The 13,145-nt window shown below is 47.3% G+C and overlaps 1 protein-coding gene across 9 annotated transcripts in view; it reads left to right on the forward strand.

Moving 5' to 3' along the window:
• Positions 1-332: 332 nt before the first annotated feature.
• Positions 333-13,145, forward strand: part of Dapk2 (death associated protein kinase 2) — a 151,540-nt gene continuing 138,727 nt past the window's right edge. For 3 of the 9 annotated variants that reach the window (XM_048793399.1, XM_048793396.1, XM_015480562.2), the window contains exons 1-2: positions 650-805; positions 6,779-6,876. In XM_048793399.1, the coding sequence (XP_048649356.1) occupies positions 6,785-6,876 (92 nt within the window). In that variant the 5' untranslated portion in view covers positions 650-805; positions 6,779-6,784. Of the gene's footprint in view, positions 454-649; positions 942-2,171; positions 2,452-6,778; positions 6,877-13,145 lie in introns of those variants that run through there. The other 6 variants (XM_048793395.1, XM_015480565.2, XM_015480563.2 and 3 more) reach the window with 6 other exon arrangements.

The raw sequence follows: 13,145 nt of genomic DNA on the forward strand, positions 1-13,145 counted from the left end.
AGCTTGTTTCCATTTCCTTTCTCCCATCACCTCCTCCACTATAATTTATTTTTTCCTTTGGAAAGAAGAAAGAGAGGAAGAATCCACTCCCAAGTCTTTTATTAGGAAAATAAATTTGGTGATGTGGGGGTTTCACTAGCAGTGTCAGGACTAGGGCTGCAAAGGGCAATGAGCCGGGAACCTCCCAAACTGGGTGGGGGCAGTTGAGGAAGGGAGTGTTCCCATCACAGCTGCTACCCTGCTGTGAGACGTGGGCGGTGAGGTTCCCAGAAGAATCTGTGCGAAATCAGGGAATACTCTGGGTGCAGGGGCTGGGCAGGGGTTGGAGTGAGGCAGGGGTGCCTGGAAATGCTGTTTTCTGAGCAGTTGGCCAGACTATGTAGTACACCTATTAGTTCATTTAAGTCAAACAGACAAGACTCGAGGGTTAGCTGACTTGCCCAAGGCTGCCCAGTAAGTAAAGGGCAAGAGTGGGAAAGGACACTCTGATGTCACCTCTTGCTGGGTCTCTTGGGAGCCTCAGAGCCCTGAGGTGACCTCGGGGAACAGTAGGAGGGCTTTAGGCCCTCACAGCAGGGCGGCCGGGAGGGGGTTCCCAGCAGGGGGCGCCCAGAACCCGGGCCGCCTGCCGGGCGCGCCTCCAGCCGGCGCCTGGGACAGGGCCGGCCGCTCCGCCCCCTCGGCTCCTCCACCTCTGCCGGCCGGCACTGGGCGCTGTGTTAGAAGAGTGGTGCTGGGCGCCGGGAACCCAGCCGCGCCCCGTCCCGTCGTGCTCGCTGCGGCCGCCGCTTCGCAGCCTCCAGCCGTGAGTAGCGCCGGTCTGCGGGCTCGACGGGCGGGACCGGGCACCCAGGCAGCCCGACGGCAGCAGCGCCAGTGGCTGGGTCCGACGGGGCAGAGTCCCGGGGCGCTCTTTCGTGGATCCCTGACGCCGGCCCGGGGTATGGCCGGCAGTGCCCTGGGCATTGTGTCCGGGATCAGGTCGCCAATCTGCACGCTGCTACCCCAGGCGCGCTCGGGAGCCTGACAGGCTGGGGCGGCCAGCAGAGGCCTGGCGCGGATGGGGGGGGTAGACTTCCATCAAGTTAAGCCCCCTCAAAAGGGAAGAGCATGCTCGGGAGGAGAGAGGCCGAGGTTCTCTGCTTCTATTGTCTTTCACATCTCTTGTGCCCGAGGCCCAGGATTTGATGCGAGGAGGGTGCTCAGTACGTCGGGACCTACGGGCCCCTGCTTCAGGAGCCTCGCTCGGGGCAGCACTAGGGTGCGCAGAGCTCAGCTGCGCGTGGAGGCAGCCAGCGGGTTTTCTGCACGCTGGGGTGGAAGGGCATTGCCAGGGCTTGGCCTGGACTCTGGACAGGCATTGTGGATATCTCACAGCGTATCTTGGTTTGTCTAACCCTCACTGTAACGCTGCAAGGTGGAAATGAGTTTTGGCTTTATAAGGACAGGACGAGCTCTAGTGGCGTGAGCTGCTTTGAAGCCATGCGGGTAGTGGTAAGTTAGGGGTGCACAAGGAATGCACACTGGAGAGGGCACTATAGCTGGCTGCCTCAGGCAGATGAAGCACAGCCCCTGGCACCCTGTACTCTAAACTCCAGTGGAGGGCAGCTGGGGGTTGCTGTTCTGGTTTCTGACACTGTTTCCCAACTGCCTCTGCGTAATTTCTGGGGACTGTTGACTGAGCGGTGCTGGTGTCATGGCAACTTCATGGTTACTTTAGAGCCGTTTTCCCCCATATTCCCCAAGATGTGTTTCAGCACCTAAAGTGACCCCACTGATAATTCAGAACCTTCCTGCAGGGCTTGGATAGAGGTTCAGGAGTGTGTGGATGAGGGTGGACATCTGCTGTGCTGGGACAAGTTTCTGATCCTGATGGCCTCCCTGAAACCTCTCTATTTGTTAGATGAGAAGATGAACAAGCAAAGCCGGATCTTTTTTTTTTTTTAATATTTATTTTTCAGTTCTCGGCGGACACAACATCTTTGTTGGTATGTGGTGCTGAGGATTGAACCCGGGCCGCACGCATGCCAGGCGAGCACGCTACCGCTTGAGCCACATCCCCAGACCAGCAAAGCCGGATCTTTACCAGGAGTTTTTNCCCCCCCCCCCCTTTTTGGCAGCCTCCCCACAGCATGAATGTGGTGATTCCTAATGTGGGTGTGTATAAGTGGACAGTCATTTGTGTTTGACCCAAACCACTGCCTGTCCCTGCCATGGTCCCATATCTGTCACTTACTGGGTGAGGTATTCAGAGAGCTTACTTTGTAGAGTGAACTATGGACAGTGGGGGAGAGGGCTTTGTGAATGTGAGGTGATTTTTCAGGCTTGAACATCTCCTAGGTTGTACCCCAGGAGGTCACTGACTTCCCAGCCCCACACCACCCTTGGAGGGGCTGGATGGCTATCAACAGAAGCCTTGAGAAGTTCAGTGGGCTAGCTGTGTGACTGTTGGTAAGTCCCTTCCCCTGTCTGGACCTCAGTTTCCTCCTTTTGTCAAACAAGTGGCTTAGACCAGACAGCAGTGGTTTCAAACTTCTGTTTCACAGTGAGTTTTTACCCAGAATCCCAGCGTGTATCACAGAGAGTGTGAAACTGCTCTGGCCCCACTTTGTCACCTTGTTGGCTACTGAAGCAGAGGCTAAAAATTCCTGAATACCAACATATCTGTGAGGTCCCTTTCTGTGGGGTCCTAGGAAATCTGTTAGCACCCCAGGGTTTTGCCTGGTATTGAGGTGGTGGGCAGGAATGTGAATTCCAAGGACCCTATTAAGAGAAATGTGGGCACTAAGATGAGTCTCATCCTTTGAATGTCTGGAACTAATGACCTGTGCCTCTGGCCAAAAGTTGTAGCCATGTCTCTCCCCTCTGCCATGTGGTTTCAGCTTTTCAGGGTTAGAAAGATGCCTGTCCTAGATGGTGACAATAATTCTACCTCAGAGTTTCTCTACTTTAGTTGCATACTTCTACACTGGTCAAGTGCAGTCAATTTGGGGGAGGTATTAGGAAAGCGCTTTAAGCTGTTACCAGTTTTTTACTGTATGAGCTATGTCCTTGAGAAAGGAGGCTGGGGCACTAAATGCAAACCAACCAACATTTGTGGTGTGTCTGCTATAGACTAGCTACTACGAGGGACTTGTGGGGCTCCAAGACAATAGGCAGGAGGGGAGAAACTCACATATTGGAATTGTCCAGGGACCATTTCAAATATTTCACATCTTACTTGTCCCATAAAGTAGAAGTTAATCTAATTTTTAAAATTTTATAAAGTTTTGATTGCAATTGAAAAACATATACATACACATTACCATATGGATGTATGTCCACCTTACCATACATATATGTCCACATTACCATCACCCAGCTTGAGAACCAACATTGCCAGCACCCAGAAATCTCCCATGTCCCCTTCTAGTCACAACCTCCCACCCAGGTGGAACCATCGTTCTGACTTCTAGCTCCATGGGTTAGTTTTGCCTAAATGAAACCACACTCTATATAATCTTTTATATTTGGCTTCTCTTATTCAACATGTTTGTTTATGAGATTCAACTTTATTGTTGCAGGTAGCAGTAGTTTGTTAATTCTCCTTGTATGATTCCATTGTATGGATACATCTGAATTTATCTATCCATTCTTCTCTTGGTAATTATTTGGTTGCTTCCAATTTTTAGTTATTCCTAATAGTGCTGCTATGAATATTCAAACATGGACCATTCTGGAAAATAGCTGTGTGCATTCCATATATATGTATGTGTGTGTGTGTATGTATGTATATATATATATAGACACAATACCTTTATTTTATTTATTTATTTTTATGTGGTGCTGAGGATCCAACCCAGTGCCTCATATAGTCTACCCCTGAGCTGCAACCCCAGTCTGAGCTTCATGCATTTATTTAGTTATCTCTGTAGAAAACCCCCCACCCCCACAGTTTTCCAGAGTGGTTGTCCCTGTTTGTACTCCCCCAGACAGTGTTTGAGAGCTCTCACTGCTCCACATACTCAGCAACAGCAGGCATTGTATAGGTCCAGTTCCCTTGGAAGTAGTTTTAAGTTCAGAAAAGTTATCCTGTGCTCAGCTAAAGATAATGTGTTTGTAAGTGACAGAGTTGGGATTTGAACCCAGACCTGTGTGACTGTGTAATCTGTGCTGCCACCCTCTGAGATAGAAATAGACATAGATTATGATCTGAACCAGAACTTGCAAAATTCTAACCCTAAGTATGTATGAAGAACAAACACTCTTTGGGAATTTAACGAAGGGGAGACTTTTCATTTGTTTGCAGGAGGAAAAGGATCATGGTACCTCATAGAGATGGTAGCTTTTCGGCTGGACCTTTCAGGAAAGGAGAGATTTTGCCTGGAGGGCTTTCCAGGTTGGGCTTCTGTAGAAAGGGCTCTGCTCCAGCTGAGGCCAGGCAGGAGTGAAAGTTTTGGGGAAATGGGAAAGGTCTACTTTGGCTGTGATACAGAATATATGGAAGAGGGGGCTAAGGCTGGACAGATGAGTTGAGGCCAAATTGGGCAGGTGAGTTGAGCCTTAGCCTGCACCTCTGCTTGCTGACATTGGCCAACCAGGATGTGGAGCCATTTTATTAAGGAACTGGGGCTTCTTCAAATGCAGCTCAGTCTCTGATGGTGAATGGAGCTGGCATCTCACTAAATGGAAGTTCTTAGCTGTTTCTGGGACCACTTTCAGGGTTTCTGCCAACAAAAAATTTTTTGGAGTTTTCTGCTTACATCTAGCTGTATGAGATTAGTCACCCCACCCCCACGACCTGACCTAAATAGTTTGTTTGGAAGGAGTTTTTCAGCAAAAAGAAGATGGTAGACAGCAATCCCACCTCTTCTAAGACTAGTCTCAGAAGATTTGCCATAATGTTGGGGGTGAGGGTAGTTCTAGCTTCTGATTCTGGTTTTGCTGGGGCGCCCCAAGCCTTTTTTCCTGAGAAAGGAGCCAAATTGGTTGTCTCAATGGCTGTGGGGAACAGAAACACAAACAATAGTCTGCGATGCATCAAATCACATTAATAATCACCCTCCTCATTTATACAGCAGTTTATAATCCTTATCACAATGAATTCCCAGATGGATGTGTGAAGTAGGTGATATGGATAATGTCACCTCTGTTTACATTTGAGGAGACTGAGGCCCAAAGAGGGTGGAACCCTGCTGTGGGCCACAGGGCTAATAAACACCAAGCTAGTCCAGACCTGGGGCTGCTAGGGCCTGCTATTTTTGATATTCCATGTCCTGGACCTTACTGAAGAATAGAGACCAAGCAGGGAGAGGATACATGAGGGACTGTAGATGCAGACAGGCAGGTGATCCTGAGAATGAAACCTGGGAGCCAGCCCAGCTCTGCCTGGGGGTCTCAGGGATGTGTTCCTTAGCAGAAGGGAAAGTGGAGGTGGCATCTAGATAGTGGCACTCTGATTTGCATGGGGCAGAGCTGGAGGAAAGGTGAAATGTATATATCCCCTGAGAATTAGAACAGCTTCAGCCACTTGGCGTTGGTGAGATGTGCCCTTATGTCACGGTGTCTCCACCCTGCCTGGTGAAATTAATCATTTGAGGTTCATGGAGCCTGGGTGTGGTTGGCATCTGTTTGGCAGGCAGAGATGCTTCCCATGCTAGGCAAAATGGGCTCTGAGAGGCCTTTGCTAATTGACAACTTTTGAAAGACAGGTCCACAGGTTTTATCTTTTTGATTGGCAGACTATACCCTGGGCTCTGCCCTTAGGGTGCTGTCCAGGATGGCAAGTAGCTGTCTCAGGAATAGGTGAGGATCCCAGGGGAGGATGCAAACAGTCTCTTATAGTGGAGTGATGAGTGCTCTCTATGGCTTAGAGTAGTCCTGTGGTTCTCATGAAGGTACCCTCGGCAGGAACTTAGTTCCACTTTATAGATGAGGAAACCAAGCCTCTCTGACAAGCAGTGAAGTCACAAATCTAGTTGCAGTCAAAGCTGGAATCAGCACCTCAGGCTTCTGATCTTGGTACCTGTTGTAATTTGTCACATCATTCCCGCCCATTTTCCCCTTGGGGTGATGAGTGAGAGCAGTTACCAATCTGTTCAGACTTGCAGTTGGGTGGCACAACCCCTAAGGGAGCTGAGGTCATGATAATCCCTTGCCTTTCTATATAGCATTTCGTCATTTACAAAACAATTTCATGACTTGAAGTTGACTTTTACAGTATTAGCCCATTTTACAGATGAGGATGCTAAATCCCATGCAGCCTAAATGATTTACCCAAGTAAGAATGGGACTTGAACCTGGGACTTCTGACTCAAAAACTAGTGCTTCCATTACTGTACCACAGTTTTTTTCTTTTCTCAGTGGATCTGAACGTAATGAAAGCAAATAGTTCACCATGGATCTTTTTCTCAGAACTTCTTCAGAATAAGTAAGGAAGACTCTTTTTCCATCTCCTTAATAAATTTGAATAAATCAAACAGATGTTGTGACTCATCCCTGTAATCCCAGATACTCCAGAGATTGAGGGGAGGATTACAAATTTGAGGCCAGCCTTGACAATTTAGCAAGACCCTGTCTCTAAATAAATAAATAAACTGAATTAAGATGACTCCTATGAACCATACATAGTCAGTCCAAGTGAAAAGAAAGCTGGAGTAGGGCATTTCTTGAGGAACCAGGGCTGTGGATCACCGTTAAAATATTAGCTCCCTTGCAGCCAGCTGTTCTGAGTTCTTAGACTCCGAGGCTTGTGCTTATTTTCATGGCCCTTCTAATGTCAGGTTTCTTCCAATTTCAGGGTTGTATGGTCCAGGCCTCCATGAGGAGCCCAAACATGGAGACGTTCAAGCAGCAGAAGGTGGAGGACTTTTATGACATCGGAGAGGAGCTGGGGAGGTAAGAGATTGGTGGAGAGGATGTGATCCGAGGCCAGTTATGCTGCCTTTTGGTGAATTGTCAGTTGGTGTTGTAAGACATGGGCTTGTCAAGGAATAGTGGGACGCTTTAATAACAAGCCTGGGGCTTATTCATCTTCATGGGTGACTCTGCAAACAGTCATGTCTCTGGTAATCAAGACTTGCTAGAAGAAGGGGCTAGAACTGCTGAGATCTGTGTTTTCAGTGCAATCTGACAGCTGTGACAAATCTTAATGATTCTTGTCTCATGTGTTACTTTTCTCACAAATCCCTCTTCAGGCTCTGGACAGAGACCTGACCCATTGATTTTCTTCTGAGCCCCACTTGGGATTCTCCATCCTGGTTCCCAGGATTTTGGTTTTTAAGCTCAGAGCCTGAATGGGAGGAGGTGGAGTAATCTCCTGTAAATGGATTTGCATTGAGTAAACAGTCACATGAGCCTAGTCATGAAGTTTCTTGGGATCTGAATTACTTAGTGCATTGTCAGTTTGGTTCAACCCAGAATGCAGTCAGGGCTGAACTCTGAGGAGTAAAACCAATTACTCTTTGGAGAGAAATTAGGATTTTCATGAGTTTTCAGGTCTTCTATTTCTAATAACTGCTCACACTTACATGGTGTTTTTCATTGTTTTTGTTTTTGCTGTATTGGGGATTGAACCCACAGTCTTTTTTTTTTTTTTTTAAAGAAAGAGTGAGAGAGAGTGAGAAAGAGGGAGAGAGAGAGAGAATTTTAATATTTATTATTTTTTAGTATTTGGCAGACACAACATCTTTGTCTGTATGTGGTGCTGAGGATTGAACCCAGGCCGCACGCATGCCAGGCGAGCGCGCTACCGCTTGAGCCACATCCCCAGCCCCAAACCCACAGTCTTATGCATGTTAGTAGATAAGTGTTCTACCACTGAGCTACATCCCAGTAAATTTTTTTTTTTTAATTTTATCTTGAGATAGGTTCTCACTAAATTGCCAAGATTGGCCTCGAACTTATGATCTTCCTGTCTCAGCCTTCTGACTAATTGGGATTACAGGCATGCACCATTGCACCTGGCAGGATGATGTTTTTTAGCAGTTAGTTACAAAACACCAGTTAAAGGGCTGGGGATGTGGCTCAAGCGGTAGCGCGCTCGCCTGGCATGCGTGCTGCCCGGGTTCGATCCTCAGCACCACATACAAACAAAGATGTTGTGTCCGCCGAAAACTAAAAAATAAATATTAAAAAAATTCTCTCTCTCTCTCTCTCTCCCCCACTCTCTCTTTAAAAAAAAAAAAACACCAGTTAAGAAGTCTGATTCTCACAACAATGTGTGAAATAGGAATTATTTCTACTGTCATTTTTCCAAATAAGGAAACTGCAGTCCAGAGTTTAAGCAAGCTGCCCAAAGTCACAGCAAGCTGCCCAAAGAGGCAGCAAGTGACTTAGCCAAGGTGCTGACCAGTCCAGTTTGCACATGCACACCTGTCCTGCTCTCTCCTGTGAGAACGACACTGCATAGTCACGTGGGCTCACCAGAATACCCACACACCCGGCAACATAAAACCCCAGCAGTTTGGGGTATCCGTTGTATTCAACAGATAAAACAAGTAGCCTTTTTCCTTTATAGAACTCTTGGATCAGGACTAGTCTTTTACTTTTCTTCATTTTTAAAGACAAACTCCAAAGCCAAAAGTGCCATTCTCAGGAAAATGGGGGCAGAGGATACAACAAGTTCAGGGTGTGTTAATTCTGGCTGGCTAGTTAGGTGGGGAGCAAGTGACTGCAGACATCTCAGAGGGGATGACTCCCCAGCACGGGATGACTGCTCCTGCCAGCGTGGGGCCTGGTGAAGGGGTGCCAAGAACACAGAGGGCCAGAGGCTTGCGGGGCTCAGCTGGTTCTGCCTCTGAATGGGAAACCAGGTTCTCTTCGCCTCAGGTCCTTCTGCCCTTGGGAAGTGGCATCTTCAGCAGATCTTGACAGGCCCTGCCAACAGGGATGGATTTGGTGGCCTCACCTTGGCCATAGGGAGTACAAGGTGCCATGAGTACAAAGATTAACAAAACACAGATAGTCTCTAGCTCTGCTAGAGCTCCAGCCTAGAGCAGGAGCAGCTGCATACACATGACAGGGACAGAGTTGGACTGGATTATTAGTGTCTGGGGGGCAGAGAAATTGAGAAGTCAGGTGGGGCAAGGTCCTTGAAAAAGAAAGCAGAGGAAGTTCCCTGGGAAATTCTTGTTATTCCTTTGTCATCTCATCTCCCATTTACTCTGTACATTAGGGACATAAGCGGAGCAGGGTGAGCTGGTGCATGTTTATAATCCTAGCTCCCCAAAAGGTTGAGAAAGGAGGATCGTAAGTTCAAGGCAAATTCAGTGACTTAGCAAGACCCTGTCTCAAAATTGAAAAGGGCTGGGGATGTAGCTCAGTGGGAGAATGTCCCTGGGTTCAATTCCCAATACTGCAAAACAAACAGAAAGGAACCTGAGCTGTTAGAACTGGAAGAGAACTCAGGTTTTCTGGTTCTCCCCTGCAGCAGGTGTGAAGGCCCCTCACAGGCTGGGGAGTCCCTATGCCCCAGCTTGTCTAAAGTGCTAGCTGGGCTAGAGGTGGGTAAGAGGCAGCAGAGGCTTGGGGGCCTGAGGCTTTTGGAGTTTCCAGGCTTGCTAGGACCTGTGGTCTGAAGATCAGGTGAGCTAGAAGGCCATTAGAGGTCCTCTCTTCTAGGACCCTTATTTGACAGTTGAGGAAATCAAAGATCCCAGCAGGGAAGAGTTTTGCTGGGGGATGTAGAATGGGCTGGAACTAGAGCTGCCTTCAGACAACCACTCAGATTCTAAAGGGATAGTCCTGTCCTCTCTTCCCCACCTTTTCTTCACATGACATATTGAAGACCTACTGTGTGCCAGGTACTGCCCAAGGCAGTGATAAACAAAACATATACATTGTTGCCCTCTCACAGTCTGTGATCTGTGAGTGGAAAAAGGCACCAACTAGTGAAGACAGAAGGGTGAACCATCATACAGGGTGTTTGGGCTGTGGAGGGAGGGAAGCTGATGCTCTGAGAGAGTAATGGGTGGCATAGTTTAAACTGGCTGCTCAGGGAAGGTTGCTTTGAACTCGCCATTTTGAGAATTGAGGAGTAAATGCCAGGCAAAGGCAGCAGCATGGACTGGCCCTGAGGCGGGAAGAGCCTGAGGCCTGAATTGATGGCAAGAGGTCAGTGTAGCCTTGAAAAGTGAGCTGGGTAAGCAGTGCCAGAGGAGGTAGGTGGGAGCCAGGTCTAGCTGGTGAACTTCCTGCCAACTCAGAGTAGTACAGAGGTCTGCTGTCCGGGTTCCCCTCATAGCTGTGCAACCTTAGGACAACTTACTCAACCTCTGTTTTCTTCTCTGTAAAACGGGAAAAATGACAGTCCCCGCCTCATGTCTATGGAATGGTATGAGATGTTGAGTTGAAGATGTTGAATCTAAGGTGTTGGGCCTAGCAATGGTCTGAGCAGGGGAATATTAAAATAAGTTTGGGACATCAAGGCCCCACCTCCCCGCTCTGCAGCCCTCAGGAGGAAGGTGTGAGAAGCCCCACCTGGGGGTTAACCTCATTTCTGGAGGATGGTATGTAAACCTACTTCCTTATTTATTTTTTTTGGTATTGCCAATGGAACCCAGGGGCGCTTTACCACTCAGCTACATCCCCAGCCCTTTTAATTTTTATTTTGAGACAGAGTCTCACTAAGTTGCTGAGGCTGGCCTCAAACTTGTGATCCTTCTGCCTCTGAGCTACTGGATGACAGGCATGTGCCACTACACCTGGCACCTGCCTCCTCTTCTATCAGTGAGCACCCTGCCCTAGACTCAAGGTTGTCTCATTGACTTTAGATCTTTGTAAGTTCTCATTATGCAAAAGTGTGAATGAATGAAAGCCTGTTACCTGTCATACTGGATGAAGCTCACAAACAATCTTGAGCAAGGGAGTTAGACTCAAGAGTCCATACTGTATAATTCCATCCATTTCAAGTTCAAACCTGGTGAAATGAATCTATGCTGTTAGAATTCAGATAGGCAGATATCCTCAGGGAACAAGGGACTCAGAGGGCCTGGGGAGGATTTCTGAGATATTATTCAGATATTGTTCAGATATTGTTCTCTTTCTCCATCTGTACTTGTTTCACTGTGGTGTTCATTTCATGTGTAAGTATCAAGATGTACATGTATATTTTCCAGTGTGTATGTCAATAGACTACTAATGAAGAACCTTCAGCTGCATTTCCTGTCATCATTTGTCCCCAAATCACATGTTTTTGATTCTTTTAGAGGCCTTTCCTTCTTTATCCTAGGAGGAAGAGACCCTCTGTAAACTTTGGGTTGGGACAGTGTGCCCTGGCTGGGCCATCCTGTGCTCAGCTGGAGTCCTGCCTGCCTTCACACCTCGCCTGGTTTCGGGCTCCCCATACTGCCTGCAGATGCTTGGCTGTGCTCACACTTTGGCACCAGCCTGTTCAGGGTGCTGGAGGTTGTCTGCTCTTTCCAGGAGTGTTTGGAGAAATGCTGGCCTGCAGAACTTGGCCTCTCCCAGCCTTGGCATCCACCAGTAGGGCAGAACAGGGGAATATTAAAGCAGGACTCTTACAGAGAAGCCCGTTCAGCCCCTCATTATATAGATGAGGTCAAGACCAGTGGCTTGTCTAACGTCACACAGTGAAACTGGGATGGAACCAAGGTGGGGCCTGGTGATCTGACTCCTAGCTTAGGGTTCTAACCCTCATACCAGAAGGACTCACAAAACACAAAATCATTTTTTCTTTTAATGTCAATGCTTCTGGAGAGTGGGTGAGAGTCTGAAGCAGGGTGGTCTTCTCTGTTTGACCTTGAGGGTAAAGATGAGGGACAGAAGTAGGAGGTGGAGCATTTGGGAAGGAACAATGTTTCCCAGTGACTGTTTCTCGGACCTCCACCTACACATCTACTGCATGCCTGAGGATATAAAGTAAATTAATTTAAGCATCATGCAACAATCAGAGATTCCTTGTTTCCTATTCTTCAATTACTTTCCTTCAGTTAATTTTATTATTATTATTATTATTATATTAATGTAAAATCATGGGGCTGGGGATGTGGCTCAAGCGGTAGCACGCTCGCCTGGCATGCGTGCGGCCCGGGTTCGATCCTCAGCACCACATACAAACAAAGGTGTTGTGTCCGCCGAAAACTAAAAAATAAATATTAAAAAAAAAAATGTAAAATCATTAAATGTTACCATTAAACTGGATCTCAACAAAAATTTAATTCAAATCCCCCATTTTATAGACAGGGAAAGTGAGGACCAGAGAGGGGAGGTGACTTGTCTAAAGTCACAGAGCAAGTGGTCTAGGACATAGAACTCAAAGGCAGAACCTTCTCAACTGTACTGTGCTGGTTTAAACATATAAACAGACAAAAGCTAAAGCTTAGCATCAGGCCTGGTGGTGCACTCCTGTAGTTCCAGCTCTGAAGGCTGAGGCTAGAGGATGTCTAGAGTCCTAGAGTTTAGGGCCAGTTTTAGAAATATAACAAGACCCCCATCTCTCTAAAACAAGGAGACAATTTAAGATAATAAAAGATCAGCAGCATTAACCCAATAGATATTTTTATTTTTCTGTCTTCCCTTCTAATCTTTCTGAGGATATTTCTCATATCCACACACCCTTCCTCGTGTGTCCACTGGAAGCACATATGTTTGCACAGAGTTTGCATTCCCCCTATGTGCTAAGCAGGTTGGGAAGACTGTGGGGAGCAGGACAGGAATGGCCCTGTCCCTGGGAGAGGCCAGAGATGAGATTAGACTTATCTCATATTTGTTTATACTGGGTTGTCAACGCTTCGAAGGCAGGTCCACATCTGTTCTCCTATTTTGAGCATCATTTAGTACTGAGACAGAGGCCAGAGGTCCCAGAAACTTCTGACTTATCTTGTTCTTCCCTCACTCTTGGAAAAATTATACTTTTCCCTTAAGGTCCAAATCAAATGCTATCTTCCCAACAGTGTCTGCCAGGAACCACCCTCTATTCCCTCCCACCCTCTTCTGGTGGATTTAATTATCTTTTATTCTGGAACCCCATCTCTATTAAGTGCGAAAAAAATCATCAAACCTCATGTTACACAAAAGGGTTTATTTGGTCCTCTTCCCTCCAGGTTGGACTTCTGTGTTTTTCAGCTTTTATCCATCTGTCCCTGCTACTGTGGTGTCTATCCCAGGCCTTTTATACCCAGCACCCACAGACACCACAGTTCAAC

The sequence above is a fragment of the Marmota marmota genome, unplaced genomic scaffold (assembly GCF_001458135.2).
Source record: "Marmota marmota marmota unplaced genomic scaffold, marMar, whole genome shotgun sequence".
NCBI classification, from domain to species: domain Eukaryota; kingdom Metazoa; phylum Chordata; class Mammalia; order Rodentia; family Sciuridae; genus Marmota; species Marmota marmota.